The following is a 27,720-nucleotide window of genomic DNA, read 5'->3' as shown; positions in this document are numbered from 1 at the left end:
TGTAGACATTCTCCTCAGAGCGTTCAAGATCAGGACATTCCTCTACTAAAAAATAAAAAATAAATATACTATTAAGCAAATTTAATGAAGAATGTAATGATATTTATTTGGTATTATAAATTTAAAATGAGTAATAAATTTAAAATGAGTACTTTATTGTATATATAATTAAATTTAAAATATTTTAACTCTATTTTCTAATAAAGTTGGAATGACTCACCATTAAATGAGTAATAAATAATCGTTACTAAAACCCACTTAAACCACTAGACTAATGCCGCAGCACTGTCAGCTTGAGTAAATGCTACAGTGGCGACGTGCTTAAAAAATATCAAGGAAATATACTGCTAAATAAAGGCGGATCCTCTTAGATAAAATCAGGTGTCGTGCCCATGGCCGCGATCCTCTCCGGCTCCGAGAAGCAAGCAAGCCCGCCCCGGTGACACGTCAAATGCCACTCTCCCTAGCGGGAGCGAAGCTTTTGTTAGAAGCAACGCCCGCCCAAAGCAAAGCAGGAGCCCGTCTCGTCTTTGCCGCCACCCGACTAGAAATGGAACCGGAACCACCCACCCACGATAACAAGCAACAGCAAAGAGCCGGCGGCCCTCGCTCCCACCCGGGGATGGGCGGCGGCGCGGTGGTGCCGCCGCCGACGGCGTCGTGGCGCGCGCTGGCGCTGTGGCTGGTCCCGGTGGTCCTGGCGCTGGCGCTCCTCTGGCTGCCGCTGCTCTGCTGCGCCGTCGCGGCAGTCCACTTCCGGCGGGTCCGGAAGTCGCGTGCCTGCGGCGGGCGAGGGGGGTCGTGGCCAGGGACGTAGACGGGGCAGACAGGGCCTGGCCCTTCCCAAATTTATATTGGAAATTTAAAATTTAATTAAATCTTTATATAAATTAATATGGTTGGCTCCTCCTAATATTGAAAAAAAAACTTCCTGGTTCCGCCCCTAGTCGTAGCAAGAGGAGATCGCGGGCAATGACACTGGCGATCGGGCACAGCTGCTGCACCGGTACCTCCGACCAGATGGAGCTCGTCGTCGCCGGGGCCGGCCGGCGCAGGGGACCTGCTGGAGCTCCCTGATCAGTAAAGTAGTGCCAAGAATCGAAACTTCTAGTTTCCTTTTGTTTGCAGTTCCTAGGATGTGTGATAGCTGATCGGAGCTGCCCGATAACTTCTAGGGTTTTTTTCTACCGGTAAAAAAAAATGCGGCACCTGCCGATAAATGCGATATTTCGGGAATTTCGGACAAAATTCAAACAAATTCAAATTTTTTTAAAAAAATTGCCAGAATTTCAGCAAAACCTATCCCTAATCCCTCCACATCACATTTGAATATAAAAAACAGCATATCACATATTATAATACACAAATGATATATCCATAGCACCACACTCCCTAATTAAGTCTCAACGGCAAGTCCTAAATTAAGTCTCCACAGCAACAATCCCAAATAGTAGTTTTAACAGTCCCAAATCAATGGAGACTTGGAAAGTCCCAATATTACATGTCCATGGTATTACAAATTGATGAAGTGCCCAATATTACATGTTTAAAAACTTCCTAAAATATGCCAAATTTGGGATTTTGGGCTGTCCCGGTCACCGGGAGCTGGAGAAGAGGCTTGGGCGGCCGCCGATTTGGGAGTTTGGGGAAAAATCGGTGACTTTAGGGTTTGGAGGCTTTTATTTGGTGGGCTGGCCGGCGGGAATGTGATTTTGGGCGTTGTGGCACCTAAATTCGGCGGGAGGCCCAAATTTGACTGAAATTTTTGACCGATATGAATTTTTTTTAGGGACCCACCGAAACAGTCGAAATTTCGGAAATTTCGGTGAAATTTCGGAAATTTCGGTGAAATTTCGCCGGAAAAAAAAACCGTGTTGCAGGTGCTCGACGCGGCCGAGGTCCGGCGGCAGCACCCCCCGAGAGCTGCGCGTTGGGGAGCACCAGAATGATGGCCCGCGACACTGTGGCCGCTGCCAGCGACGCGTTGAGGCCGCCCGCCGCCTCGGTGCTGTTCCACGCAGCCGCCGCCGTCGGTGGCGGAGGCCGAGGTCATGTTCTCCGCGGCCGACGCGGCGTCGGGCTGCGTGTAGCCCTTGCAGACAGGGGCGAAGCTAGATCAGAGAAGACCCTGGTGCCCGACTTCATCATTTCTACATTGGACTCAAAATTTCCAAGCAAAGCTTTAATAAACAATACTGTAATTTGATTTGGACCCTGTGCCTGTGCACCATGTTAAATGAATGTGGCTTCGCCCCTGCTTGCAGACGACGCTGTTCCAGACGCAGGGCCCCGCGGCGTCGTAGCCCCACCCGGCCCCAGCGGGTCCCCGGTGACCGCGGCCTTGAAGGACATGAGCAGCACCCTGCCCGCATTGAGGCCCGCTGCACCACCACTCAGCGAAACGCCGACCAGCAGCCACAGCGCCACCGGCCCGCCGCCTCCCCCCGCGCCGCGCTTCATCCCCTCCATCGCCGCTGCGGCGAGCTACCTAGGCACCCAGCAGCGCCGGCATCGCCACGGGGGAGCCCTCCCTCTCATCCGCCCTTCGCGGAGCACACGACACGCGTTGACCCGAGCCGTGCCGACAATACCGGGGAGCTGGAGGAGCTGTCTCGGTAGCGCAGCGCCCTCCCGTCGCGGTCAGGTCAGGGCCGAGCACCAGCAGGAGGAGGAGGTGGATGGGATGGGGGAGCCGGTGCTGGTAGAGCAGGGAGTGAGGCCGCGAGGGGTCGTCCCCATTTTGCATTGATCCGCTAATGCTTACCTCTTACTCGGATTCCCTGATGGTTTGTCATTCCAGGTTTGGTTCCCTGCGCTTGGAGAGCTCCAGACGGATTCATACCCGTCTACTGCAGCTAGCTCTACCTCCTATCCTATACCATGCAAGTGATTTTCCAGCAGCATGTTCGTTTGATGCACATTCTTGACTCTTCATAGATTTTATAGAATAGATTCATTCAGTAGTGGCGTTGCTCAAAAGCCATGCAGTGTTTCTTTCCTGCGGAGGTTATCAAGAGCATAAGGACGCCCACGTTTATCTTGAACTCTGCCTACGACTCTTGGCAGGCACAGCACTTCCATTTCAGCTTCATTTTCAGTTCCTACTTCAAAGGTGGAAAAGAGCTAAGATAAAGACCCTGACCGCTATCCATGAGGTTTGATCTGTGTGCAGGTACAGAATGTTGTTGTGCCGGATAGTTCCTCTCCTGATGAGTCATGGCGCCGCCGCAGAGCTGACATCCGCAGCTGCAACTCCTCACAGATACAAGTGCTCAATGGTTGGCATGCAATCTTTCTGTTCTCTTTTGTTTTTTCCCATTCCAATGCATCTGTTCCTCAGTATAGTTCGATCTGTCCGTTTGTTCGTAGGATTTAGGAAGGCGATGGTGGATGGCCTCAAGGCTGTAGGGGTCAACAAGAGCTGCAGCTGGTTCATCGATTCATGCTTCATCCACTGTCAGGCATGGTTCGATAACTCATTGCAGTAAGGTAATTAACTAGCCAATTGATCTTTGGATATGATGTACGTCTATTAAGCATGTGTAAATCTATTAGTTCCTGATTCCACTACCTATTTATGGCGTTACAATGCTGGCTGCATCGCAGCATGGAAATTGTTTTTCATTTCCATGAACAAAAAACGTGCTTGATTAGGCCTCTTTTTTTCTGGAGTGGTACAGGTGTGTGCAGATCAAATTGTTTTTTTTATGAACTCTGTTGTTCCTATCTTATCATATACATGGCTGCTTCCACAATTGAGATGGAGTACATGCCTCGATGAATTGTTTGAGCAACGCAGAAAGCAAAACATTCTAAGGGTCGATATCTGCTCAGACTGTCATCCGGGAGCAGGCCTCCGGCAGTGACACTGCAACCATCAAGGCAGCAACCACCAAAGAAAACATATATGCCTGATTTCTTCCATATATGTATCAGCATTGTTCTGGTTGGGCTTAGCAGCCTTTCAGATGGATTTAAACGTCATTCAGTATGACTGATGTTGCTTATTGTCTAACTTACAATTAAACAGAAAGGCAAAAGGAAAATACTCTAAACAGCTTCAATTTTCCTCTCGCAGGAAGCAACTGATTTGTAGTTTGCAAAGCACTATGATCAAGTACCGATGTGCTGGAATTCCTTGCCAAAGCGCAAAGCTAGATTAACCTCCGTCAAAATATTGTGTTGCAAAAGTAAATGTCATTTAAGCCAATTTGCATTACATATCTTTTTATCAACATTTAAGTCTAGATTCATCATATGGTCTTCTTTACTGCGATAAATGACATATGTTGAAATCCTTATCCCGCCTTTACATTTTTTTCCCAGTATCGGTTTTGAGTATTCCATTAACCTTAGTAGATCTAAATTAACATTTTTTTCTGACTTCATGTTCAGTTTCTATTCATGAGAATTCTATTTACCGGGCATGTGCTCCCCAAAAGGATAAGCAAAGGAGATTTATCTGTTCGAGCACAACTGCAAAAGATTTATCTATGTACACTCATTTATCTAAAACTACTTCAATTAAAAGCCTAGCAGAATACATGCTTACTTTGGAAGGATGGTGCGGCCCTTGCAGGACACTTAAAACTAGATTCTGTTATATTTCAGGTATCCTCCCTTGCTTGCAACACAGATGTTTCACTTGCAGGAATGACATCATCCCCACTTACCTATGAAGCAATTCAGCTGCTGGCCATGCCAACGACTATCAGGGTGACACCAAAGCAAGAATGCTGCCATTTTCCCAAATCACTGAATGCATCTACTGGTCGTGCATTTCTCTGTCAGCATTCCAACTGTGTTATCATGAAGGAATTTCACCCTCTGCTTAATGTACCTATGTATTATGGCATTTCCATTCCTAAATATACTGGCTACTAAGTAAGTATGCCCTCCAACTCTCCTACAGCTCCTAAGCTGCCCCCAGTGACGATTTGTACTATAATTTAAATGCACCTTTCGCTGATATTTGTGTGCGCATCTGTTCAGTCATTTCAGAGTTCACTACTGATCAGCATGATTCTTCGCTTTGGTCCGCAGAATGATTAATTTTGCAAACTTCATCGAGAAAAGTCGTACTTAAACATAATCAGTTGCAAACTTCTAAAATTTTTATCACTAAACTTACACTCTCCTCAACATATTACGTGCAAAATGAGGTCAAACCATATCCTCCATCTTGTACTACAGCTTTCTTTCCGATAAGGTGTTGCAGTATAGCTTACTCACGACGAACATGCGCTGTGTGCAGGATAAGTCCAAGAAACTCAACCAAATCACTTCTACTGCTAATTCCGAGTGACTCCACAGCTTCCAACTCCAAAGGGTCATCATCCATAACACCTGCATCCTCTCTCCTCTTGCTGAAGAGAGCAAACGATGATGCTGTTGACCATTTCTGAATCCATTGCCACATGTGCTCAGGCAATTGGACGCTCTGGCCGTCCTCCATGATCTCTTGAAGCCTTGCACGCATTTGACTAAAGCGAACGGCTTCACAGAATAGGACTGCCAACTGTACGAGTGTCTTCCTTTGCCTTTTCATATTTGGGTTCATTAATCCAAGATTTGGATTGAATTGGCGAAGCACGTGGTACAGAATTGTCACAGTTGGAGTGCCGAAAACCAACAGCTCCCTGTGAATACAACCTCCAAAGCATTTAGTGTTGAGTGATAATATTCTTTCCCTAGACTCAAAAGAAAGAATAACAACATTGTACAGATGGAAGGAGCCATGAGTGTGTACTATCTTTTAATTTAGTACCTAATGTAAAACGTGAAGGAAAAACATATATGGATCGGATGTAGTACCTGTCGAAGCCACGTGCCAGCTCAGTATAAGATGATTCCAGGCCAATACTCCCAACCGCATTGTCTTGTGCTGGAACATAGCGGTCGGTAAACTTGAGCCACGTCCCATCCCCCCTCCGGATGGCCACCAGGTATGAGTCAGCTTCATCGATGAGAATGGATACTGTTGGCATGTTTGTGAATAGGAAGTTGATGCGGCGCCACCCAGCGGTCGCAGAAGTGAGTGGAATGCCGCGAAAGCGTTTGCGCACGGCCCAAATCCCGCTGCGCCATCCATTCCAGCGCGTGCCGATAATCCTCTAGGGACGGATCCTCGGCGTTGATGTCCACTGAAGGAACCCACTATAACACATAGAATGATCAAAGCGTTAATGACAACTGCAAATCGATTTTCAACCAAAGTCAACACTGCTCAGCTCTACTGAAACCTTAACGAAGCAGCACATAATTGGGGAGCCCACCAGCAAGTAAACCATATACACTAACTTGACATTGTTGCAACTACTATTCCTAAGAATTTCCACCTCCACAAAGCACAGAGAACAGCATCAAACTCAAAACTCTGAGAGTGTTTAGGCCATGTTTAGTTCCCAAAAATTTTCAAAATTCCCCGTCACATCGAATTTTTGGACACATGCATGGGAGCATTAAATGTAGTTAAAAAATAACCAATTACACAGTTTAGCTGTAAATGATGAGATGAATCTTTTGAGCCTAATTAACTCATGATTGGACACTAATTGCCAAATACAAATGAAATTGCTACAGTAGCCAAATTCAAAAAAACACGAACTAAACACGCCCTTAGTTGGTGAAAAAGTTTGGGTTTGGGTACTGTAGCACATTTCATTGTTATTTGGTAATTAATGCCCAATCATGGATTAATTAGGCTTAAAAAATTCATCTCGTTCTAATCAGTTAAACTGTGTAATTAGTTATTTTTTCAAGTGTATTTAATGCTTCATGCATATGTCCGAAGATTCGATGTGATGGGTACTGTAGAAATTTTTTTGGCAACTAAACACCCCCTCTAGAGTATATATGATGAGAGAAAAACTCATCCACGAAGTCAGCGCATCTAAGGCCTAATTTAGTTCCCAAAATTTTCGTACAGTGCACATCACATCGAATCTTCGGACATATACATGGAGCATTAAATACAGTTGAAAAAATAACTAATTAAATAGTTTAACTATAAATGAGGAGACAATATCTTTTAAACCTAATTAGTTCATAATTAGACATTAATTACTAACATTAATTATTAAGTAACAACGAAAGTGCTACAGTACCCAGATTTAAAAAATTTTGCGAACTAAATGGACCAGCTCAGAGCAGAGACGGCCACACGCTTGGGAAAGAGCGTCTTTCTTTTCTTTTCCTTTTTTTTGGGAAACGAGAGGGTTCTCCTACAATGTCATACCCGTGGCCGCCGGCGAATCGGCGACGTGAGCTAGATCAGAGGGAGATCAGTTTCGGAGAACAACTTGGGGAGGAGGAAATAATCCCCTGTCCGTTCGCTGTTCTGCTTCGAGTTCAATTTCAACATGTCTTCTCCTTACACGGTTGCGGCTTATATTAGCCGAACCCAACTGGCCAGCGGGCCCTCACACACACCACGCGCAGGTGGCAAACACACACGCTACGCTAACTGTAGACGATCATGCCATTGCCGCACCGTCGACGCCGTCCAGCGTGACATCTCCCCCCGCTGGAGAACTTGCTTGCCCGCAAGCAAGACTCGTAGGAAAACGTGTGCGCAGCACGTTGAAGTCCTCCCAAGTAGCCGACGACTGTGGCAGACCACTCCATTTCACGAGTATCTGAGCGATGGCGCGATTGCCTTTCTTGACCAAGCGACGGTCGAGGATAGCCTCTGGAACCAGATCAACAGCACTTAAATCAGACAAGAGAGGTAATGCAGAGTATACCGGCGAGTAGTTTGGAGTAAATGGCTTCAGCTGGGAAATGTGAAAGACCGGGTGCACCAGGCTGCCGGCTGGCAAGTTCAGATGATAAGCCGCGGGACCAATCCTCTCGAGCACCGTATATGGGCCAAAGTACTTGAATACCAGTTTAGGGAAAGGACGATTCACCACAGAAGACTGAGCATATGGTTACAATTTAAGAAGAACCTGCTCTCCAACCTGAAACTGACGGTCAACTCGTTTCTTGTCGGCCTGAGCTTTCATCCGATTTTGAGCAGCAGCAAGATGGAGTTTTAGAGAGTCAAGATGGAGCTGGCGTGCAGTGGCGAACTCAGCCACTGAAGAACTTGCCTGATCCGGGGGTGAAGGAAGAGCTCCAATTTTGGGTTCATATCCATACAGAGCCATGAAAGGAGAACACTGTAATGCCGAGTGAAAGGAGGAATTGTACCAGAGTTCAGCAAGGGCAAGCCAGGAATGCCACGTTTTGGGAGAATCATAGACTGCACAACGCAGATACATTTCAAGGCATTGATTCACCCGCTCGGTTTGGCCGTCGGTCTGTGGATGATAGGTTGTACTGAGTTGCAATTGAATACCATAAAGCTTGAACAATTCCTTCCAGAAGGCACTGACGAAAATTTTGTCGCGATCAGTGACAATTGCTGTTGGTAAACCATGGAGTTTCACAATATTATCCAGTACCACTTTAGCAATTTGAGCAGCAGTGAAAGGGTGCTTCAAAGGAATAAAATGGGCATATTTGGTGAACCTGTCGACCACAACTAATATGGCATTAAAAGTGTGAGACACAGGAAGACCCTCCACAAAATCCATGGAAATCTGCTGCCAAGCACCCTTTGGAATTGGTAATGGGGCAAGGAGACCAGCAGGCAAAGTGTTGACATGTTTGGCCTGTTGACAAATGGAACATTGTTTCACAAAACTGTCCACATCTTGTTTGAGACCCTTCCATGTGAACAAATTCTTAATCCTGTGATAGGTAGCATTGGTGCCTGAATGTCCCCCTATAGGTGTGGAATGGAAAGCATCTATGATCCAGGTCTACAATGCAGAATTATCACCCAGCCACACTTTGCCATTATGTCTGATGATGTGCTGCTGTAGGGAAAAACCATGCTCATCAGGGGAGTGCACAGCCAATCTGGTAAGAAGTTCTTGGGCTTTGGGATCAGTAGCATAGGAATTCAACACTTCCTGAATCTAAGTAGGCTGGATGGAAGCCACTGCTTGCAGGGCCATCAAATGTCCCACCCTGGATAGAGAATCAGCCACAGTGTTTTCTTTCCCTTGTCTGTAGATAATCTTGAATTTGAGCCCCATTAATCTTGTCATAGCCTTTCTTTGCATCTCAGAGTGAAGGTTCTGTTCTGTCAGATAGGAGAGACTTTTGTGGTCAGTCTTGATGAGAAATTCCTGAATCTGTAAATAGGGTCGCCATCTCTCGACAGCCATAATCAATGTAAGGAACTCCTTCTCATATATAGATAATGTTCTGTGGGTTTGACCCAGAGCCTTACTAAGGAAAGCAATAGGTTGTCCATTCCGTGATAAACAGCCCCTATGCCAGTATCACAAGCATCTGTCTCCATAGTGAATGGTTGGGAAAATTTGGGTAAAGCCAATACTGGTGTAGTGCTCATAGCTTGTTTAAGATGGTCAAATGCTTGCTGGGCAGTTGGAGACCAGTGAAACATTTGCTTTTTCAGCAACTGAGTGAGTGGGTGAGCTAGAATCCCATAATTCTTGACAAATCTTCTGTAGTATCCAGTGAGGCCGAGGAAAGCTCTTAACTCAGTGAAAGATTGTGGAGTGGGCCACTGCAACATGGCCTGAGTCTTAGTGGCATCAATAGCAACACCCTCTGCTGAAATAATGTGGCCCAAATATTCCAATTTTTCCTGAGCAAAAGAACATTTACTGGCCTTGAGAGAAATATGATGGTCTCTGAGTTTCAGAAGGACTTGCTGAATGTGACTCAAATGCAGTTCCAGGATAGGGCTATAGATGAGAATATCATCTAGGAACACTAACACAAACTTGCGTAGAAAAGGTCCCAAAATGTCATTCATCAGACACTGAAAAGTGGCAGGAGCATTTGTGAGTCCAAATGGCATCACCCGGAACTAAAAATGCACATGATGTGTTTTAAAGGCCGTTTTGTGCTCATCCTGTACATGCATTCTTACTTGGTGATACCCTGACCTCATATCCAGTTTTGTAAAATATGTGGCACCAGCTAGTTCCTCTAAAATCTCCTCAATTACAGGCATGGGAAACCTATTCTTCACAGTGATAGAATTTAACTTTCTGTAGTCAACACAAAACCTCCAGGATCCATCTTTCTTTTGGACTAAGAGGACTGGAGAAACAAAGGGACTGGTACTATGGGTAATCAGGCCTGCCTCCAACAATTCTTTCACCTGTCTTTCAATTTCATTTTTGTGAAGAGGAGAATACCTATAAGGTCTGGAATTCACAGGAGTTGTACCAAGTAACAGAGGGATGTGATGGTCATGGCACCTTTGAGGTGGCAAGGTTTTTGGATCAGAGAAGACATCCTTGTACTGCTGAAGCACTGACTGAACTTTAGCAGAATGTGGTGGAGGGGGATCATGAGTGGGTGCATCCACTAATGCCATAGCCCAAATAGCATTGCCCTTTACCCATTTGTTAATAGTCTTCAAGGAGACTGGAGTCAACTGAGGTGGTTTGGCTTGGAGTCCAATAAGAGTGATCAGTTTTCCTTTGTCTTCAAACTTCAGTATTTTCTGGTCCCAATGGCAGGACATGGGACTGTGAGAACACAACCAGTCATAGCCGAGAATAGCATCATAGGTCTCCATATCCAAGACCTTCATGTCAGTGACCATGGTGTGACCATTAGACCACCATTCTAAATCAGGAACCACTTTATCAGAAATAAGTGTATCACCACTAGCCAAGTGTACAGACTAAGCAGAGACAGGCAGTGGAGTGATGCCCACAGTCTGAAGAAAAGCTGAGCTGATAAAACTATGAGAGCTGCCACTGTCAATCAACACAAGCATGACTTTGTTATCCACCAGAGCTGAAATTTTCATGGCCTGACCTTGATCAGTCCCAGACAAGGCATTCAAGGATAACTGGCAGAAATCCTGAGACAAAACATCCTCCAAATCTAACTGGGCCAAAATATGTTCAGACAATTCCACATCCAGAGAGTTGAGAGAGAGAGAGAGCATTGACTTAAGCCTTAGGGCGTTTGGGACAAATGGCGGTATGGGCAGGGTCATACTTGTCACTACACCAATAACAGAGGCCATTAGCCTTGCAGTAGTCACGCTTCTGATGTTCTTTCCACAGAGGACTGGTCTGAGAAGCTTGCTTGGATGTAGACTGTTGGGGCTTTTGAGACAGCTGTGACTTCTGAAATTTATCCTTCCCTTTGTCCATCACACGTTCCTGGAGCTTGGCTAACATGATTGCCCGATGTAAAGTGGGTGGAACTTGAGTCTGAACGGCCAACCGAATATCCTGTTTCAGGCCATTGATGAAGTGGGAGATGAAAAAGACAGGGTCATAACCACTATGATGCATATTGATCTGATAATACAGCTCCTAAAACTGTGCTGCATAATCCTCCACAGACCCTCGTTGCTTTAGATCCAGAAGACTATCCATGGCCTCTCTATACTCATATTGACCAAATTGACTCTCAACAGCATCAGCAAACTGCTCCCAAGTTGGATCAGGGTTGGTTTTCTTGTACACTTGAAGCCATTTGGCTGGATTCTTATCGAAATGTAAGGCAGCAGCAGTAACCCACATGGACTCCTCAATATTGGAAATATGAAAGTAATCGACACACTTATCACGCCAAATCTTCGAGTTCTCACCAGTGAACATGGGAAATTGAAGTTTGGGAATAACAGACCTGGATAGCGGGGCAGCGTCGCGATGAGGGCGAGGAGCACGCGGTGGAACACGGTGGCGAGAAGGTTCACCAGCAGGAGGAGGTCTGGAAGAACGATGATGCACCCCGGGCCCAGAAATCAAAGATTGATCATTCAAATCACTGTCAGACATTATGTCGAGTGTCAAGCGGGCAACGGCCTGACCTGTGGCGTCCACTTGCTTGGCCAGCATCTGTTGCTCCTGAGCATAGCGATCCACGGTCGCAGATGTATGAGCCATCTGATCGCGCAATTCCTACTGAGACGAACCAATAGAACTGACTCTAGCAAATAAGAGATCCAAACTTGCGTGGATCTGCTCCCAGTGCTCATCCTCGACGACTGTGCTCGGCCAGGGCGTCAAGGATGAACGCCGACTGCACGGATGGTTTTGGCGGCACTGTGATGAACCGGAACGAGTGGATCCGAGACGAGAAATAGGGGTGCGATAGAGGACCACACCACTCCCCTTTCTACAACCTAAGCGGCGCGAATCGAACCGTATCTGGGCGACGGCGCCGGGATGGCTAACCGGCGCTATGCGGTGGCCGCCGTCGACTGAACGCGGTGGGCGGGGCGGGGACGTCGCGATCGGAGTGACCAACGACGGCGCGAGTCAAGAGCGTCGATCCGGACTAGGGGAGAAGAACTCACCGGAGAGACACGAGCAGGGATCGGAGAAGAAGACGAAGCCGGGAAACAGCAGAACAACCGGATGGCGGAACACCAGCGAGGAACAGGAACTCACGATGAAGCCGGATACCCAACCGCCGAGGAACACCGTCTCTGATACCACCTGTCACACCCGTGGCCGCCGGCGAATCGGCGACGTGAGCTAGATCAGAGGGAGATCAGTTTCAGAGGACAACTTGGGGGAGGAGGAAAGAATCCCCTGTCCCGTTCGCTGTTCTGTTTCGAGTTCAATTTCAACATGTCTTCTCCTTACACGGTTGCGGCTTATATTAGCCGAACCCAACTGACCAGCGGGCCCTCACACACACCACGCGCAGGTGGCAAACACACACGCTACGCTAACTGTAGACGATCACGCCGTTGCCGCACCGTCGACGCCGTCCAGCGTGACATACAATTGCAAATTATTCATACAAAAAATATAGAAACCACATGCGCGCACAAGCGACAGGCCCTATTCCGCCTAGAACAAGCCGACAAGCCACCGGAATTTCGAGTAAAAAAAAGAAGGGGGAGACAAGCGGCATAAAATTGATGCGAGCAAGCCAGCAGTCCAGATTTGGTTGAATAAAATAACGAGTGGACTGGAGGGGCGGGGGAGAGTGGGAGCGCACCGCGAAGGGATCTGCTGGTTGGGCCATCGCGATCAACCGGAGCGGGTACAGGTGGCGACTCTTGCGGCGGCGGTGGCGGTGGCGGAGAGGGAGAGGTGGGGCGGAGAATAGCAGCGTGTGGACGACGCGAACTCGGCAAGTGGGAGGCAGCAAGGCAGGGCCGGTGGGGTTTTGTCCGAATTGTGTTCCCACCAGTGTGCACATCTCCTCCCTCCTTTCTCCATCGGATGGCTACCGTCCATCCATCACTCTGGTGACATCTGAAGTGGGCCGCACCTTTCGGATGATGTGGCAGTCCGAGAATGGTTTCGCTTAAATGCTTTAGTGGTTTGATTAGCAAGCTTCAAATGTGAATATTTCCTTATACAGTTGCCGGATCAACATTATGTCTAAAGCATAGCAGTCCTCGAATTATGATGAACAGATCAAGATCCATAGTGGATATGTTTTGACATTGCAGAATGTTTAATGACAGGAGGGCCCACATGTCATAAGCCCATGCTTCGTGGCTGATGGATTTAAACTTCTAACGCCCGTGTTTAACAATATTTTTTTACATTTTTCGTGTTCAAAGTTAGCCCTGCTAATGGTTTTGATTGAAATGGGTTTAATGGATTGGGTTTTAATATGAATTGTGTTTGGATGGATTCAAATGGGTTGTATTAGCCAATGGGGTGGGGTGGAGCGGGTTCTATAGAAATATGGATTAGAGTGGATTGGTGTGGGCTGAAATAGATTCTTTATGCAAAATAGTATGACTATATATGAATGTCGGTCCCGTAAGAGTCGGACCTTAGAAATAAAAACTCGTGTTCACATTATAAAATTTATCGAAATTGCCTGAAATTTGTTGGAGATGGCTCAGTATGACTAGCAGCTATTTTGTGTAAAGCAGTGTGGCTAGAATTATACGTGGGTCCCACACGTCAAGAGCCGGACCATAAAAATAAAACCTCACTTTCACATTATAAAATTTTATCGAAATTAACTGAAATTTGTTATAGATGACTCAGTATGACTAGGAGCTACTCTGTGCAAAGCAGTGTGGTTAGAATTACACGTGGGTCCCACGTCAAGAGCCGGACCATAAAAATAAAACCTCGCGTTCATACTATAAAATTTTATCGAAATTAACTGAAATTTGTTGGAGATGGCTCAGTATAACTGACAGCTACTCTGTGCAAAACGGTGTGGCAAAATCTACACTATGAATTCTTTTTGGGAAACAAGTTTTCATTAGGTTGTAACCATAGTTTGACTAATAGTTTGTTACATATGAGCTGAAATGTTTGGATTGGATTGATTTGTGGCGGTAGTGGTTTCGAGTGGTGTAGGTAATATTAATTTCTCTAATGAGAATGGATTGGTGTAGGTATAGTTTGGTTTCCAATCTATTTGCAGGGCTATTCAAAGTAGATTCTCTATGCATGTATGTCTAATTCGATCGTATTCATGCATGGATGCATTTCTCCATTTTGGATTTTACTTGTATGTAAAAGTTTTCACTTTTGAGGAAATTGGTTGTGCAAAGAGACTTCCGTAAAATACCACAAAAACACTCGCCCCCATATATATGGTACATAAGGAAATGGTATAATGTATAGGGGAGACAAGAAACTTTTTCAAGATAAGAGCTTGACGCCCCAGGTTTCCAGTGATTGGATGACCGAAGTTTTTTTTTTATTTTCATCATGTGTGTAGTGACTCCTATAAAATCGTTTTCCCGACACGGGCAGTCCGATCAATTCCAGTGCCGGTAGGAACAAAAACCGAACATGAATGGAAGTGGTGAAAAAGGGTAAATAAGATGGCCACGAAATAAGTGGAAGAAGCCCATGTTGAACATGGCGGCTTGACGAAGCCCAACAGAGCGGGTGAAGTACTTCTTTCTCTCGAAACGTTCATCATCTCAAACACTCAAACATTACATGTGTGTGTGTATATATATATATATAAAAAGGAAGCAACACACCCGTTTACCAGGTCATCACTAGATAAGTCATGTTGGTATGATGAAACAGTACCAATTCCAAAGTAATTTAAGGAAGAAGTGACCATGCGACCAGCATATGCAGGCTTGAGGATCCAATGTGAAAATAGCCTTCATTTCTCAGTGCAGACTTGGCATAAAAACCAAACTTCTTCTCAAGCTTAGTGCTGCTGTCAGCAGTGTCACCTAGCTGTTCAGCCTTGATGCCAAGGATCAGTTGAGCCTTCTCCTCCACAACAACAACACGGCGCTGCAATGTAACCTCCCCATCCTTGCCGACAGACACCTCCTGGCCTCGGGTGTCCAGCAGCACCACATCCTCACCAATGCTCGAGTTGCAGGCAGTGAGGCGCGCACTGAAGTTGCCTGATCCCTTGCTGATGCGAGCTGTGATGGTCGCCTCGACGGAGCATTTGAGATGAGCAAACCTGACCTCCAATGTGCTATGCTTGCTTGAAACCACTTTAGTTCTGATGTAACTGAGAGTGCCTCTGTAACAAATGTTGTTGTACCCAAAGAAATCCAAGCATAAAATCTTGTCATCTTCAGATGATGAACTCCCTTTGTCCTTCACTTTCAGGTCAATCTCAAAAACAGGCTCATCCCACAGCAGGATGGCGCGGCTAGGACCGGTAAGTTCCAAAAGGGAATCCTGCATGCAGTGATGCACAAATTAAAGGCCAGCAAGTTTCAACCGCCTTTAGGAACACAAATCAATGAAGGTGCATCAGCGATAAAAATCAAATGCATATGCACATGCATATACATATACATACAGTTACTCGTTAAACTTCAGATGATTATTTTTATAAATGTTTTACCAATAAGAATGGCAAAGAGACATCGCGGATGCATCATGAGTAAAATTTATTTCACCAGTGATGCAAATACAAAACCATTTAATAGCATTCTATAAAAATACTAAATTACGGATGAGGAAACAGATATACTAAATTTACAAAACCTACTGAAATCTTGCATGTAAGGGCTGGCCAACCAACCACTATAAATACTATCAAAACTAAAATTGATATACTACTTCTATAACAATTTTTAAAACATAACATAGTTTTACTGACTTGCAATGACATCTTTAATTTTTTTTAGAGCCTGCAGAAACATGCATAAAGTATCCCTGGTGGAAAGGTTCTGATCCTAATTCCCAGTATCACCTGTATAAACATTTCACCTGAATGCTAGCTTTGAGGTTAACGCCCTAAAAAATCAGCAGATATTCCAAGTACTACCAAGCAACAGCTAGAGAAAAACAAACAAGACTTGTACCATATACATGCATTGAGATGCTGCTATAGCAGATGAAATGGGAGATTGGAAAGGTCCAAAGTTAAAAGATGCATCATGCTTGCACATGCCTGAGGAGAGGTGAGGGTCTGGCAATTATCTCTGCCTCGACGGAAGAGGTAGTTACGTTTATTGTCTAAGGAATCACGAACAGCAACATAGCCGTGGACATCTAGTGGCCATTGGAAGTCGCTGCTGATCTGAGTCACCTTGATGAAGAAGACCTCCATAGTATCACCAAATCTAGCATTTAATGGCAGTACCGGTATGTCTGTGTAGCGCATGGGAGGGAACTCGGCTGACAAAAACAAGGGGGTCATTTGTTAGTCCGGCCATGTACCACATGACATCATCATATTAGCAAAGCTAAATATATGGGATATGGCATGACATATGTATAGGGAAATCACATTGATCTCCTCCGAGCCAATATGGGTTTCAGATCAAATGGGGTTTGTTAACAAACATGTAGCATTACATTTGATTCTTTTAAATGAAAATCAGTGGGTTTTGTAAGCAACAGGATCTACAATGGATGTCTGGCTAGCCAGCCAGGCCTCCTATCATTGATCTCAACCACCAAAACCTTCCATGCGGATACAGCAGGATTACGACGACTGGTGTTAGAAGGTCTCCGTTGCTGGCAAACCTAGGCTTGGCCGGCCACGAGAGTCTAGTGAAAAATCAAACGGTACGGGTACGAAATTACGGTTTCAGTGGGTCCTAATCGGCTGGCCAGTTTTGAAGCAAGCGGCAAACAATAATAAGATTAAACGATCGAGGAAAGTCTGGAGAAATCTCCTACAGATGAATACGTACTCTCGGCCTCGAAGGATCTGGCACCGTTTCTGCCCCACATCATGAGCCAATCCTTGCGGTAAATCTCAAAGATACGCTCTGGCCCCATCTCCTCCTCGTCTTCGTCCGTCTCCATGGCGCTGAGTATGTCGCCGTTGTGGCGCTCACGAAGCCTCTTAGCATCGCCGCCCTGGAACACTTGACCCACTGCCTTCTCCGGATCTGGATCAGACCTCTTGTGGCCGTGGTCGTTCCCACCCGCCTTCGCCTCCAGATCCACGTCATCCATCTTCCTCCGCCGCCGAGAAGGTTAGGGTTTTGCTCCTCCGCCGCCGAGAAGGTGCCTCTACTTTTCTAGGGCCGTGTTTAGTTGCCTCTCGTGGAGTTTTTGAAAATATATTTTTTTATATTTGAAGTACTAAACATAGACTAATCATAAAAATAATTACAGAACTCGTCTGTAAATCGCGAGACGAATCTAATGAGCCTAATTAATCCGTCATTAGAGATTTTTACTGTAGCAATTTAGCATCTAATTACAGCATAATTAGGTTCATTAGATTCGTCTCGCGATTTACAGACTGCAGTCGCAATGCGTTTTTTATTTTGTCTAGATTTAAGTCTCCATGCATGTGCCGAATTTTTTTTTTTGAAATTTTGATTTTTGGAACTAAACACGGCGTAGATCTGGGATTGGTGTTGTGTTGGGACGGCTGGGTAGGACGGCCGGCTGGGTGATGATTAGGTAGGTGAGGAACCGCGGGCTGCCTGACAGTAAAAGGGCCTGGATGACATGGGTTAGCCCATGTTAAGGCCCGCTTAGGGCCCGTTTAGTTAGCATTTTTTTTGGTAAAATTTGTAACACTAATCAGAAGTATTAAACATAGATTAATTATAAAACTAATTACATGGATGGATGAAAAATCGCGAGACGAATCTATTAAGTCTAATTAATCTATCATTAGAGATTGTTTGCTATAGCACAACATTGTCTAATTATTGCATAATTATGTTCATTAGATTCGTCTCGCGATTTCACCCGGGGTTATAGAATGAGTTTTGTCAGTTATTCACATTTCATACTTATAATTAGTGGTCAAACGTTTGAAGTTACTATAGTGCATGAAAAATTTTGGGAACTAAACAGAACCTTAGTTAGCAGAAAAAAATTTGGGCAAAATTTTTCGTTTGCAACACTAATTAGAAGTATTAAATAGAGTATTAATATAGTATTAATATAGCTAGGTGTCATATAATAGTATTAATATACTTGTACTATAATTTTACAGTATGGGCTCATATACAAACTTGTATCAACGATGATAGTTGACCTTCGAATTACACTTTCAATCATTTATAAATCTTTCTCGTCCTCCTCTTCCGATTTATCACTTTGAGATGTTTTCAATCATGCATAAAAAACATCTTTACGTTTCTATAGATAATTGTTTGATACACTTTACGACGTGTCGACATCCTACTCACATTTGTAAACGTGTATAAATTTGACATGATTTTCTAATTATGTCAAAACATGTCTTTACATGGATATAGACAAATGTCTGGTATGCTTTATAATGTGTATATTGGTTAAAGACGCTAAGAAATGTGTCTAGCTCCGTGTCATTTTGAGATGATTTCAAATAGCATGTTAAGAAACGTGTTTACAGCACTATTGACACTACCAGCGTGTTTAATATCGTGACAATTCGACATGTTTTTGAAAACGTTTCATGAAACGTATTTACGAGCCAACTAGAGACGCTTTGAAGCGGCGTTTCTACTAAAACGTATCTGGGGGGTTTCTAGTAGTGATAGCATCTCCAACAGCTGCCCATCTCGAGCAGCTAGTACGCCAAACCTTTTGCAGGGGCGTAGCTAGAGGGTGGTCCGGACGGGCCATGGACCACCCTAGGAATCCAGCCGAAGGTACATGACTCTTGTTTAGCAATTCAAATTGATTGATTCGGAAGAAAAAAAGACATTGCTCCTGGTGTTCATCGCCTTCTTTCGCTATGGCGATGTTCTGCATTCAGTTTTTTCTCAAGACAACAGTGTGACACTTACTGAAATCCAAGCATGGAGGGTCAGAAAAGACGACACTGGACCACCATAAACTGAAACCCTAGCTACGCCACTGTTTCTCCGTGACAGTGACAGGGCCACTAGTCAGTCAGCCAAAGCCTGGCCGCTACTGGCTGGCCTTCTGCGCAAAAGCCGAGAGCCCAGAACCGAGTGTACTCCATGGTCGCCACTCGCCAGCATGTACCACCTCGTGCCATGGACTTTCTGCTCATCTCCTCCTTTCGCTACAGTGTATGCACCTGAGCTCAGCTGCTCACGCAAAGGCGCAAAGCGGCCGGTTGCTCCGGGATGCAGCCACACGAGAGTAGTATCGTGCTAGGTCAAGTAGGATCGGGGAAAAGCTTACACGATCGCTTGGTGCTTAATCACCAGCTGAAGCACAAAACACTTGAACATTCTGTCTCTGCCTGCAATGTCACTGTCAGAACGTGACACCCCCTTGCAGTTGCAGTGATGGTTTCCTTTTTCAGTGGTATGCAGGCGTACATGCCTAGTACATGATTGCACCAAAAGCCTCCCAACTAACCTACAGATATTTCGATGATCTCCGTTCAATTTCAACAAATCGGCAGGATTGAAAAAGACCGAGGTGAAAATTAACCGAGGCAATTCCGGTTGTGCCATTAAACATCTCCAAGAGTTTGCCAAATTAATTTGCTATATTTAGTTTTTTGGAAAAACAACAAAAACATGTCTCCAACCGTTTGGCATATGACTTGGCAAAATTTAGCAACTTGATAAATAGAAGTCCCCAATGCGCATATTTGTGCGCTGGCTTCCGTTGCACAAATGCATGTTTACCGCGCGATCTTCTCCTTCCGAAAGACCCTCACAAGGACCTCTTCCTCCTGTTCTGATCTTCTGCACCCGCAAAGACCTATGTGACGATCGGATCATCCAAGCAGTGCATTGTCGTCGTCGTGCGACATGTATGTTGCCTTGCTTCTGCAGATCCACTGCAAGGACGTGGTGCTGGACGAACACGATGTGGCCAAGGCCATCAGCAAGAGTTCTCGGCACCGCCGGCCGCAAGCATGCTAGCTAGTTACCGGCTCGTGCGTGTGCGTGTGTAGGTACCAGCTGATTACGACGTACAAGGTTTTTAAATCATAAGGTGTCATGGCATATACACATATCTAGCCTTCTTGAATCACCGCCGGCTGGGACTGCAGGGCGGCGCTAGGGCACAACGAAGGAAAGGAGGAGCGGTGGGGGCGGCGTCGAAGACTTAATAAAGTGGGACAAAAAACCCGCCATGGATTAGAGTGTGGGTCCACAAAACTGATTTTTTTGGAAGTAATTTATAGCAAACTGTTGGAGATTACCTCTTTTTTCCTCCCTATACTAATTTGTGAGTTGGCAAACTCCATATTTTGGGAATAAAAAATGCCAAACTCTTGGAGATGCTCTAAGGTAAAATCTTTTTTGTTTTGCAACTGAACGCAATTCCTGGTAGTTTTTGTTTCGTCAAACATCAGTGGCCAAACAACCAAAATGCATTTGGGGTCTCATCGCTAGTAAATTGCCACTATTAATGTTACAGCCGTAGGAAGCAAAGTTGAGTGTAGCATCTGCATTTGCAAGGCTCACTGCACAAGACCATAGCAAAAGCCCGCAGGCCGCAGCCACCAGCGCCGGGAGCCTTGCTGATCCCCCAGCCATTTCGTCTTTTTTTCGAATTTGAATTCATGGATGCTTTCAGACTTGTAGCACAGAGGAATCCCGCGGCGAGAATGACCGCTAGCTTCCACCAAAAAACTTTCCAACATACCTAGTACATATCTCTTGGGCATTATTCATGAAGCTGAAAATTATCACAACAATGAATGGACGCAGCAACTTCAATTTAGGAGGCAAAGAAAAGATCAACGAAAAAAAGGAAAGGACTTGCATAACATAACAAAAACACCCAGTCGATAAAATGCCATATAGATTCTTCGCCGAGGCAACTTCTGCTTTTGCCATTAAGATCCGGAATCCTTTCGTTGTGCCTCAGGATACCCCCCGCAAAGTTTGTTTTCGCGACATGAAGGGTCCCAGCGGCAAAAAACCAAAATACAACTGGGATTCCATCACTTAATGGCAAAAGAAGAATTCGTGCACTCTTAACCTGACAGCCACTTGGACAAGCAGCCGTAGGACTAAGCGAAATGGAGGACCACTTGAACAGTTCAGATCCTAGTAAAATCCTAGTGAACCTAATAACCTAATCTATCTAGTTTAGCGTGGCATCTGCATTGGCCTCGACTTCCTTCTTACTCCTGATCTTGCATCTCCTCTTTGCTTCCTCATCTAGGTAAACCAGGTCTTCCACCACTGCAATATGCGCATAGAGCAGCTCTTCAAGGTTGTCAACAAGAGCAGCCTTCTTACCTTTGCCATCTCGCATCTGCTGGAATTCTTCCTTGCCGAGGTTTCTGCTGGAGAAATGATGGTGGATTCTCATGGCTTCCTGAAACCCAGATATTGTGGGCTGGAACTTCACCAGGAAGACACTCTGATTAGCAGGTCTTCCATGGCTAACCTTCAACTTCTCACGTGGTACCCCGATATCTGGATAAACAAGAAAAACATAAACAACTACGGAAGTCAAGCAACACTAGCAAAAATAACACAAGGTTGCTCTTCACAATTAAAAATTATCCTCTCTGAAAGCTCTATGATTACAAAAGCATTCATTTTGCTCTGAAAATACTACCAGAATTGTAAAGGAATAAACAACTATGCCAACATTAGCCCAATGTATCAGTCGATCTCATAATAACATCTTAGCGAAATATTAAAGAAGACATCATGACCACATATTTAGCCACAAGCCCACAATCCTAAGGTACCCATACAGATAAACACAAGGTACCCATACAGATAAACACAATGTTAACAAGTGCACAGGTAGGTTCTTTTGAGGCTAAGTGAAAACTAACCTGCCAGTACACCATCAATTTCATCCATGGACACAACCTTTGCTTCAGTATCCTTTGCCTTGTTCACAATTGAGCTGTTGTGTATCACAACAACTGGAGGCCACAGCATGAGATCTCCCCTCATGGCATTCACTTCCTCAGATGGAATCGAGTGGTGGGCTTTAGATGTGTCTGGAGCAACAAGCCAATTCCACCCCATCAAAACACAGAGTGCTTTGTGAAACCCTAAGTGTCTTGTCTTCAACCCCTCTTTGCATGTATTGTAAGCATGTGTCAGCAAGGCATCAATATCTGGAAACTTCCTTGCAACACTGTTGTATAGGAAGTAAACAAAAAACAAAATAAACAGAGAATTTCTTCAGGTTAGAGATTCCACAGAAATGTTCAGTCAATCTAACTATGCAGATAAAAGAAATCATGTTTTGACAATCCTTCTGGAAGCATCATGATCAATAGTAGAAATGAAACGATTCACAAGGGTATAGTCAACAAAATTACCAACCAAAATCAAGTGGAAAAAAAAAGGTAACAGAAATCTTAACTGTCGGAAGATATAGTGCAAAACAAATGCTTAGGTAATCCAGAAACATCCTAGAAGTGCTTCAGACCATAACCAAACCAAATCTCTACCCTACTAACTCAAAGAACACTACTGCTGCTTCAAGCAAAAACAAAATTGGCCATCTCCTGAAGATTTATTTGATGTAAAGTTTAAAGAAAGAAAAAATACGCCACTTCTGGTTTGGGGCAAGAATAATCAAATTTAGGCATACTTAGAAATCAATTCTTAAGGTGTACTGTGTTTGCTGAAAAACTCAAAGAACCCTTGTATTTCTACCTGGTCGTTGTTGCTCCTTATCGGTGCCGAGGGAAAGATAAGCCCGACTAATCGCGATTAGTCGGACGACTGTAAAACATTGGGCTGTGGTGCGTTTCCGGCCCAGGCTATGGTGCAGTGCGCCGGCCTAGGCAACGGTATACGCTGGCCCAAGTTCGGTTTGGCCCATATGGGCATGGCCAGGTTTCGGGGGGGTTTTCTCGGCCGGGGTCATATGGTCCTTTCTTAATTGCGATGCCGTGGGGGCGGTTCTTCCCCCACCGGTCAAGTTTTTTTTTTAATTATAGTAAAACTAAATGGCATTTCATGCATTTCAAATGCAAAAGCAGAAACCACGATCAACTTACCAGAGCAGAAAGGTCAAAAGGACAGAAAATAATTATATAAATAACAACCCCTACTTTAAGTTTAAAGAAAACCATTGACTTAAACTGTTCCTGCAAGAAACATATCAGGCATGCCTTACAGCCTGCACAGCCCAAGCAGCTGGTACGGGCCTCGAAGTCCAGACCTATATATGTGTCAGCCTCTGATAAACTTACACGCGACGATAGTTTTCAATTGTGCTAGTGAAAATCTAATTTACCCGTAAGCTAGATACGATCTAAAGAAGTAAACATACTTATGGGCTCCATAAAGAAGCTATGAAGATTATTACTTCAAAGTCCAAACACATTGCCAAAGTTGTGCATGTATTCTCCAAACTTGAACATGCCCACGTTCTCCGAATTTGCACATGTTGTCTGCCATGTGTCCAGTCCAGGTTATCCATGGAGACACAGCAGTTCGGTAATGTGTGACCCTGAACTCACAGGATGCAATCTTGTTGATACCAAAAACATTAACAAGAAGTTCTGAAAACACTACTAGCACCAACATGCCAACAATTTTCTGAAACTATTGTCTCATCAACAGAACAAACTGTACTTTAACTTTTCCCAACCATATTGTCCAAATACATCATCAAGACTCCAATGCATTACTCCATAAGAGCTGCAACATCATTGAATCTTGCCTTACAGAGTGTCAATTCACATCATAGACCTATGTTGGAATGCTCAAACCATTGGGCACAAATGTTTTAATGTCTGAATCCTTAAACAGCGCCAACATGCTTTGGATATGTAGGTGAACTGAACCAATAAGTTGCCATAATCCATACATCCAAACGATGGGTATTGGGTCCCTCAAAAACCTCATCGTGCACACTCAATTCTGCCAACCCAATTCATTCTAACGATAGCAATACGTAATAACGTGCCCTAAGTAGACCATATAGGTTGCTTTAGCCAAAGGGGGCTCGAAAGCTAAAGAAGAGCCTCTCCCAGTTTCCTAGAGTAAATTAATACAAAAGTATGTTAACCTAAACTATAGAGTCAAAAAAGCTGATCTACTTATGGAGGCATGTTCCCACGTGACTACGCGAGATATCGTTTTTTCAATCGATTCCTCTATTTCAGTCACCAAATCAGTAAATAGGCAACTTCTAACGAAATTATAGGAGGAACTGTTTAGCTTGTTGAGTGTTAGTGTAGGCGGAGAAAAACAAACCTGCGACAGACACAGCAAGACAAAGATCCTTTTGTAGCCTCACGGTATTTCTTCTGAGTGGCTGGGCTCTCATTTAACATCTTCGCATAGTTAAGGAAGGCTTGGTGAACCTGCTTCCTGAATTCCTCAGAACCTTCTGGTGGATCCTTCTGAACAGGAAGATCCACATACTCTGGAGCATCTTCATGCTTCACTTGAGAAACATCAGGATCATCTTCTGAAAGCTTAGAGAATTTATTTGGCTTAATAAATTCATATTTCTCTGATGGATATCCACCAAGGAATTGATGAGGAGCAGTTTTCAGTCTCTTTTTTGCACTTTTAGTCAATCCTCCTCTTCCTCTTCCTCTTCCTCTTCCATGCATAGAAGTTCCCCAGAATTGTGAGTGGGAATTGGGTCTGGATAGCCTCTGAGACATAGGTATTTGTTTTGAATGCCTGTAAGTCAAGTTGTCAGAATGAGGATGGTTTCCCTCATCCATATCAGTCCATTCCCCATTGTTTTCATGTGGCAAAGCAAGCCTTGAGAAAACATCGCGGTTAGTTGGCATATCATATCTTCCATCGTATTCCTCATCATCATCATCATCAACCATGTCATGTATTGACACTCTAGGTGGGGATAGGTCATATGCATCCATATCATCATCATAGGGCCCATATTCTGAAAACCCACCAACAGCTCGATACACATCATGGTATAGATATGCAGGGCTTCTGTATCTTTTCCTAGAAACCATAGGTGAAGCTTCTTGATCACTTAAGTTCTCAAATGAAGCAGACTCATGATGACGAGCTGGCCGCCTCACAATTCCAATGGGCTCAGTTTCAGGGGAGTGGGAGTAGCGATCATTACCACCCCTTGCTTTTGGGTACTGTACGGAAGCATCACCGTCATAAGAATGCTGATTTAAGTGCTTTGTGTCTTGATGCATGGCTTCAAAGCTACTCTCAAACTCTTCAATCCTACGGGGTAGCCTCAGATGGTGGTTAAATCTTTCATCCCTGATGCCTCTCAAAGATCCTGCAGCTGATATGTACCTTGAATTCTGTGAGGCATTGACAGGTAAGTTCTCCGGTGCAGCATATGCATCATTTATTGGATCCCTTCTGGCATATTCATCATGTGCATCATACTCCATGGATGCAGCTCTTGGTGCACGCTTAGAGTGTGACTGCCTTGCAATATCCAGTAACACTTCATCACCATGAGCACTGCCATGCTCTAATGGACTTCCTGATAACCTACGAGGATGACCACTCCCGTGCCCTAGTGAGTCATGAGATGACCTGCCAAGGCCATCCATGATGTATCCATTGCCTGGCTCATAGTCAGGTTCAGCGTGCATCCTGTATGCATGGTCCTTAGCAAGCAAAGCTGAGGAAGAATCCCCAATAACCTTCAACTGTGTTGAGGGCAGCAGGTCAGACTCCAGCATACCCCTACTAGAGTAAACCATCTCTGTCTCTCTAACCCTCCCAGCAGGCACATTCCCAGCAGAATAAAACCTTTCAGTTCCTCCACCTTTCTCAGCAACTAAATCCCTACTGCCAGAATAATGTCTCTCCGTATCTCTACCCCTCTCAATGTATGTGTCATGAGAATGCTTATGGTACTTCAAATTGTAATCCTCATGTAGCAGGTGGGTGCTTCCAGCACCATAACCGTCAATGGCCTTCATGGCAGATTCCCCCGCCAAGAATCCTGTCTCCAGTGGCACAGAGGGATAAAGAGGTGGTGGAGGCAACACAGCCCTCGGTGGTGGTGACTTCCGGAGCGGGGGCGACCTGCGGTCTTGCGAGTACATTGTGGTAGTCCTTCCCAGTTCATTTGCACTAATTCTGAGCGTCACACCACCATCCCCAAACAACTCGCTCTCCTTGTCAATGCTCCGTGGACCATGGCCACCCCCAAGGTAGTCATCCTTGAGAAGGCCACGGTCGCCAGAGCCATCAAAGTAGTCGCTTTCCTTCTTCCCTGCGCGTTGGGATGGCCGCCCCAGGTCGGAAGGATGGTCGGGCAGCATGTATGCCGGCGGTGTCTCGTAGCCATGATCATTGCCGCGGCCAGGGCGCTCGTAGCGGTCCCGCTCCTCGCGGTAGGCCCCCCTTCTGTAGTCCCTAGCCACGGGGGGCGAGTACGCCCTGCGTCCGCGGGGCGAGTGACGGTCGCCGCCGTATTCCCTGTTGGTTCCTCGGCCGGGCGAGTCGCGGGGGTCCTCGTATTCCGCACGCCCGCGGCGAGGGGACGCGTGGCGGTCGCCGTATCCAGTGCGCTCGCGCCGGGGCGGGCTGCGGTCGCCGCTGCCATAGCCGATGCGGCCGCCGCGGGACGCGTCTCTGTCTTCGCCCTCGCCCCTCGTGCGGCGCGGGCGGCGGTCCGGGGACGGGGATGGGGTGCGGCGGGGGCGATGGTCGGGGCGCCTGTCCCGGTCGTCGCGGGAGGCGCCGCCGCCGGGGCGCGTGTCCCTGCGGTCGTACCCGCCTCCACCTCGGCCTCCTCTTCCTCCTCGTCTGCCTCCACCTCCGCCGCCACGTCGCATGGCGCCGGCCGCCAGCTAGGTTTGGCTACCGCCGGAGTTTAGGGGGTCGCTACCGGGGGAATAGGTTACAGGGTGGGAGGACCGAGACGGGGATTCAGATCGAGCGCCCCATACTCGGAATCTCAGATGCGGGGGGGTGGCAGCGGCGGTGATCGTCGCCGTCGTGTGATGGTGATGGAATCGGAGGCGAAAGGCGGCGGCGTTGGGGACTTTTGGGCGGCGGCGTCGGGGGAAATGGGGATCGCGGTGGGCCCGTGTCTGGTTGTGGGTGGCAATTTTGGGTGTGTTTAGTTCATTTTGCAAAAACTTGTAAAGATGTAAACAAGACATTTGAAGTATTAAATGAAGTCTATTGGGTTGTAAATCGCGAGACGAATCTAATGATGCTAATTAATTCATGTTTAATCAATAATTAGCGGATGGTTACTGTAGCATCACTATTGCAAATTATGGATTAAGTAGGCTTATTAGATTCGTCTCGCGATTTACAGTCCATCCATGCAAAAAATTTTGTAAATAGACTTCATTTAGTTTTTTAAATTAGCAAGATTCTGTTTCACTTTAATGCGTTTACGGCTTTTTTACATTTACATGTAAAGATCTAAACAGGCCTTTATTCTGCTGATATGGTTGTGGGCCTGCGCGGTTTTACTTGGGCCTGTGGAGCCCATGTCCAAAAGACCA

At 45.5% G+C, this 27,720-nt stretch overlaps 3 protein-coding genes across 14 annotated transcripts; 1 reads left to right on the top strand and 2 right to left on the bottom strand.

Moving 5' to 3' along the window:
• Positions 1–2,302: 2,302 nt before the first annotated feature.
• Positions 2,303–5,518, top strand: LOC120663711 (pectin acetylesterase 5-like). Of its 12 annotated transcripts, none has more exons than XM_039942606.1 (4): positions 2,303–2,701; positions 2,801–2,882; positions 3,173–3,278; positions 3,370–4,983. In XM_039942606.1, exons 1-4 carry the CDS (start codon positions 2,679–2,681, stop codon positions 3,486–3,488), a joined length of 330 nt encoding a protein of 109 aa, XP_039798540.1. In that variant the 5' UTR covers positions 2,303–2,678; the 3' UTR covers positions 3,489–4,983. The 12 variants fall into 12 exon arrangements, 1 of the variants encoding a protein (XP_039798540.1); XR_005670599.1 differs by having other exon boundaries at positions 2,308–3,278; positions 3,370–3,489; positions 4,079–4,190; positions 4,612–4,983; XR_005670603.1 differs by having other exon boundaries at positions 2,303–3,278; positions 3,377–3,489; positions 4,612–4,983.
• Positions 5,519–14,864: 9,346 nt separating this feature from the next.
• Positions 14,865–17,420, bottom strand: LOC120667441. The gene is made up of 3 exons (XM_039947512.1): positions 17,117–17,420; positions 16,369–16,595; positions 14,865–15,647 (listed from the first exon to the last, which is right to left on the bottom strand). The coding sequence occupies exons 1-3, from the start codon at positions 17,382–17,384 to the stop codon at positions 15,045–15,047; spliced, it is 1,098 nt and encodes a 365-aa protein (XP_039803446.1). The 5' UTR covers positions 17,385–17,420; the 3' UTR covers positions 14,865–15,044.
• A 3,623-nt stretch (positions 17,421–21,043) lies between these two features.
• LOC120663710 lies at positions 21,044–27,290 on the bottom strand. Its single transcript, XM_039942605.1, has 3 exons — positions 24,494–27,290; positions 22,105–22,415; positions 21,044–21,733 (listed from the first exon to the last, which is right to left on the bottom strand). Exons 1-3 carry the CDS (start codon positions 27,034–27,036, stop codon positions 21,396–21,398), a joined length of 3,192 nt encoding a protein of 1,063 aa, XP_039798539.1. The 5' UTR covers positions 27,037–27,290; the 3' UTR covers positions 21,044–21,395.
• Between the last annotated feature and the right edge of the window lie 430 nt (positions 27,291–27,720).

This window comes from Panicum virgatum, chromosome 3N, assembly GCF_016808335.1.
Source record: "Panicum virgatum strain AP13 chromosome 3N, P.virgatum_v5, whole genome shotgun sequence".
NCBI lineage: Eukaryota > Viridiplantae > Streptophyta > Magnoliopsida > Poales > Poaceae > Panicum > Panicum virgatum.
The sequence above is the reverse complement of the archived record's forward strand: the minus strand, read 5'-3'. Positions and strand labels throughout refer to the sequence as shown.

Excerpts from the sequence above, each read along its gene's own strand:
- LOC120663711 (XM_039942606.1), top strand. The coding sequence starts at position 2,679 with ATGGGATGGGGGAGCCGGTGCTG. Across the intron at positions 2,702-2,800 it reads GGATGGGGGAGCCGGTGCTG|GTTTGGTTCCCTGCGCTTGG; the intron begins GTAGAGCAGGGA and ends TTGTCATTCCAG. Across the intron at positions 3,279-3,369 it reads ACAGATACAAGTGCTCAATG|GATTTAGGAAGGCGATGGTG; the intron begins GTTGGCATGCAA and ends GTTTGTTCGTAG.
- LOC120667441 (XM_039947512.1), bottom strand. The coding sequence starts at position 17,384 with ATGGATGACGTGGATCTGGAGGCGAAGGCGGGTGGGAACGACCACGGC. Across the intron at positions 16,596-17,116 it reads CAGATCCTTCGAGGCCGAGA|CCGAGTTCCCTCCCATGCGC; the intron begins GTACGTATTCAT and ends TGTTTTTGTCAG. Across the intron at positions 15,648-16,368 it reads AGACCCTCACCTCTCCTCAG|GATTCCCTTTTGGAACTTAC; the intron begins GCATGTGCAAGC and ends CACTGCATGCAG.
- LOC120663710 (XM_039942605.1), bottom strand. The coding sequence starts at position 27,036 with ATGCGACGTGGCGGCGGAGGTGGAGGCAGACGAGGAGGAAGAGGAGGC. Across the intron at positions 22,416-24,493 it reads TCTTGCTGTGTCTGTCGCAG|TGTTGCAAGGAAGTTTCCAG; the intron begins GTTTGTTTTTCT and ends CCTATACAACAG. Across the intron at positions 21,734-22,104 it reads AATTGATGGTGTACTGGCAG|ATATCGGGGTACCACGTGAG; the intron begins GTTAGTTTTCAC and ends TTGTTTATCCAG.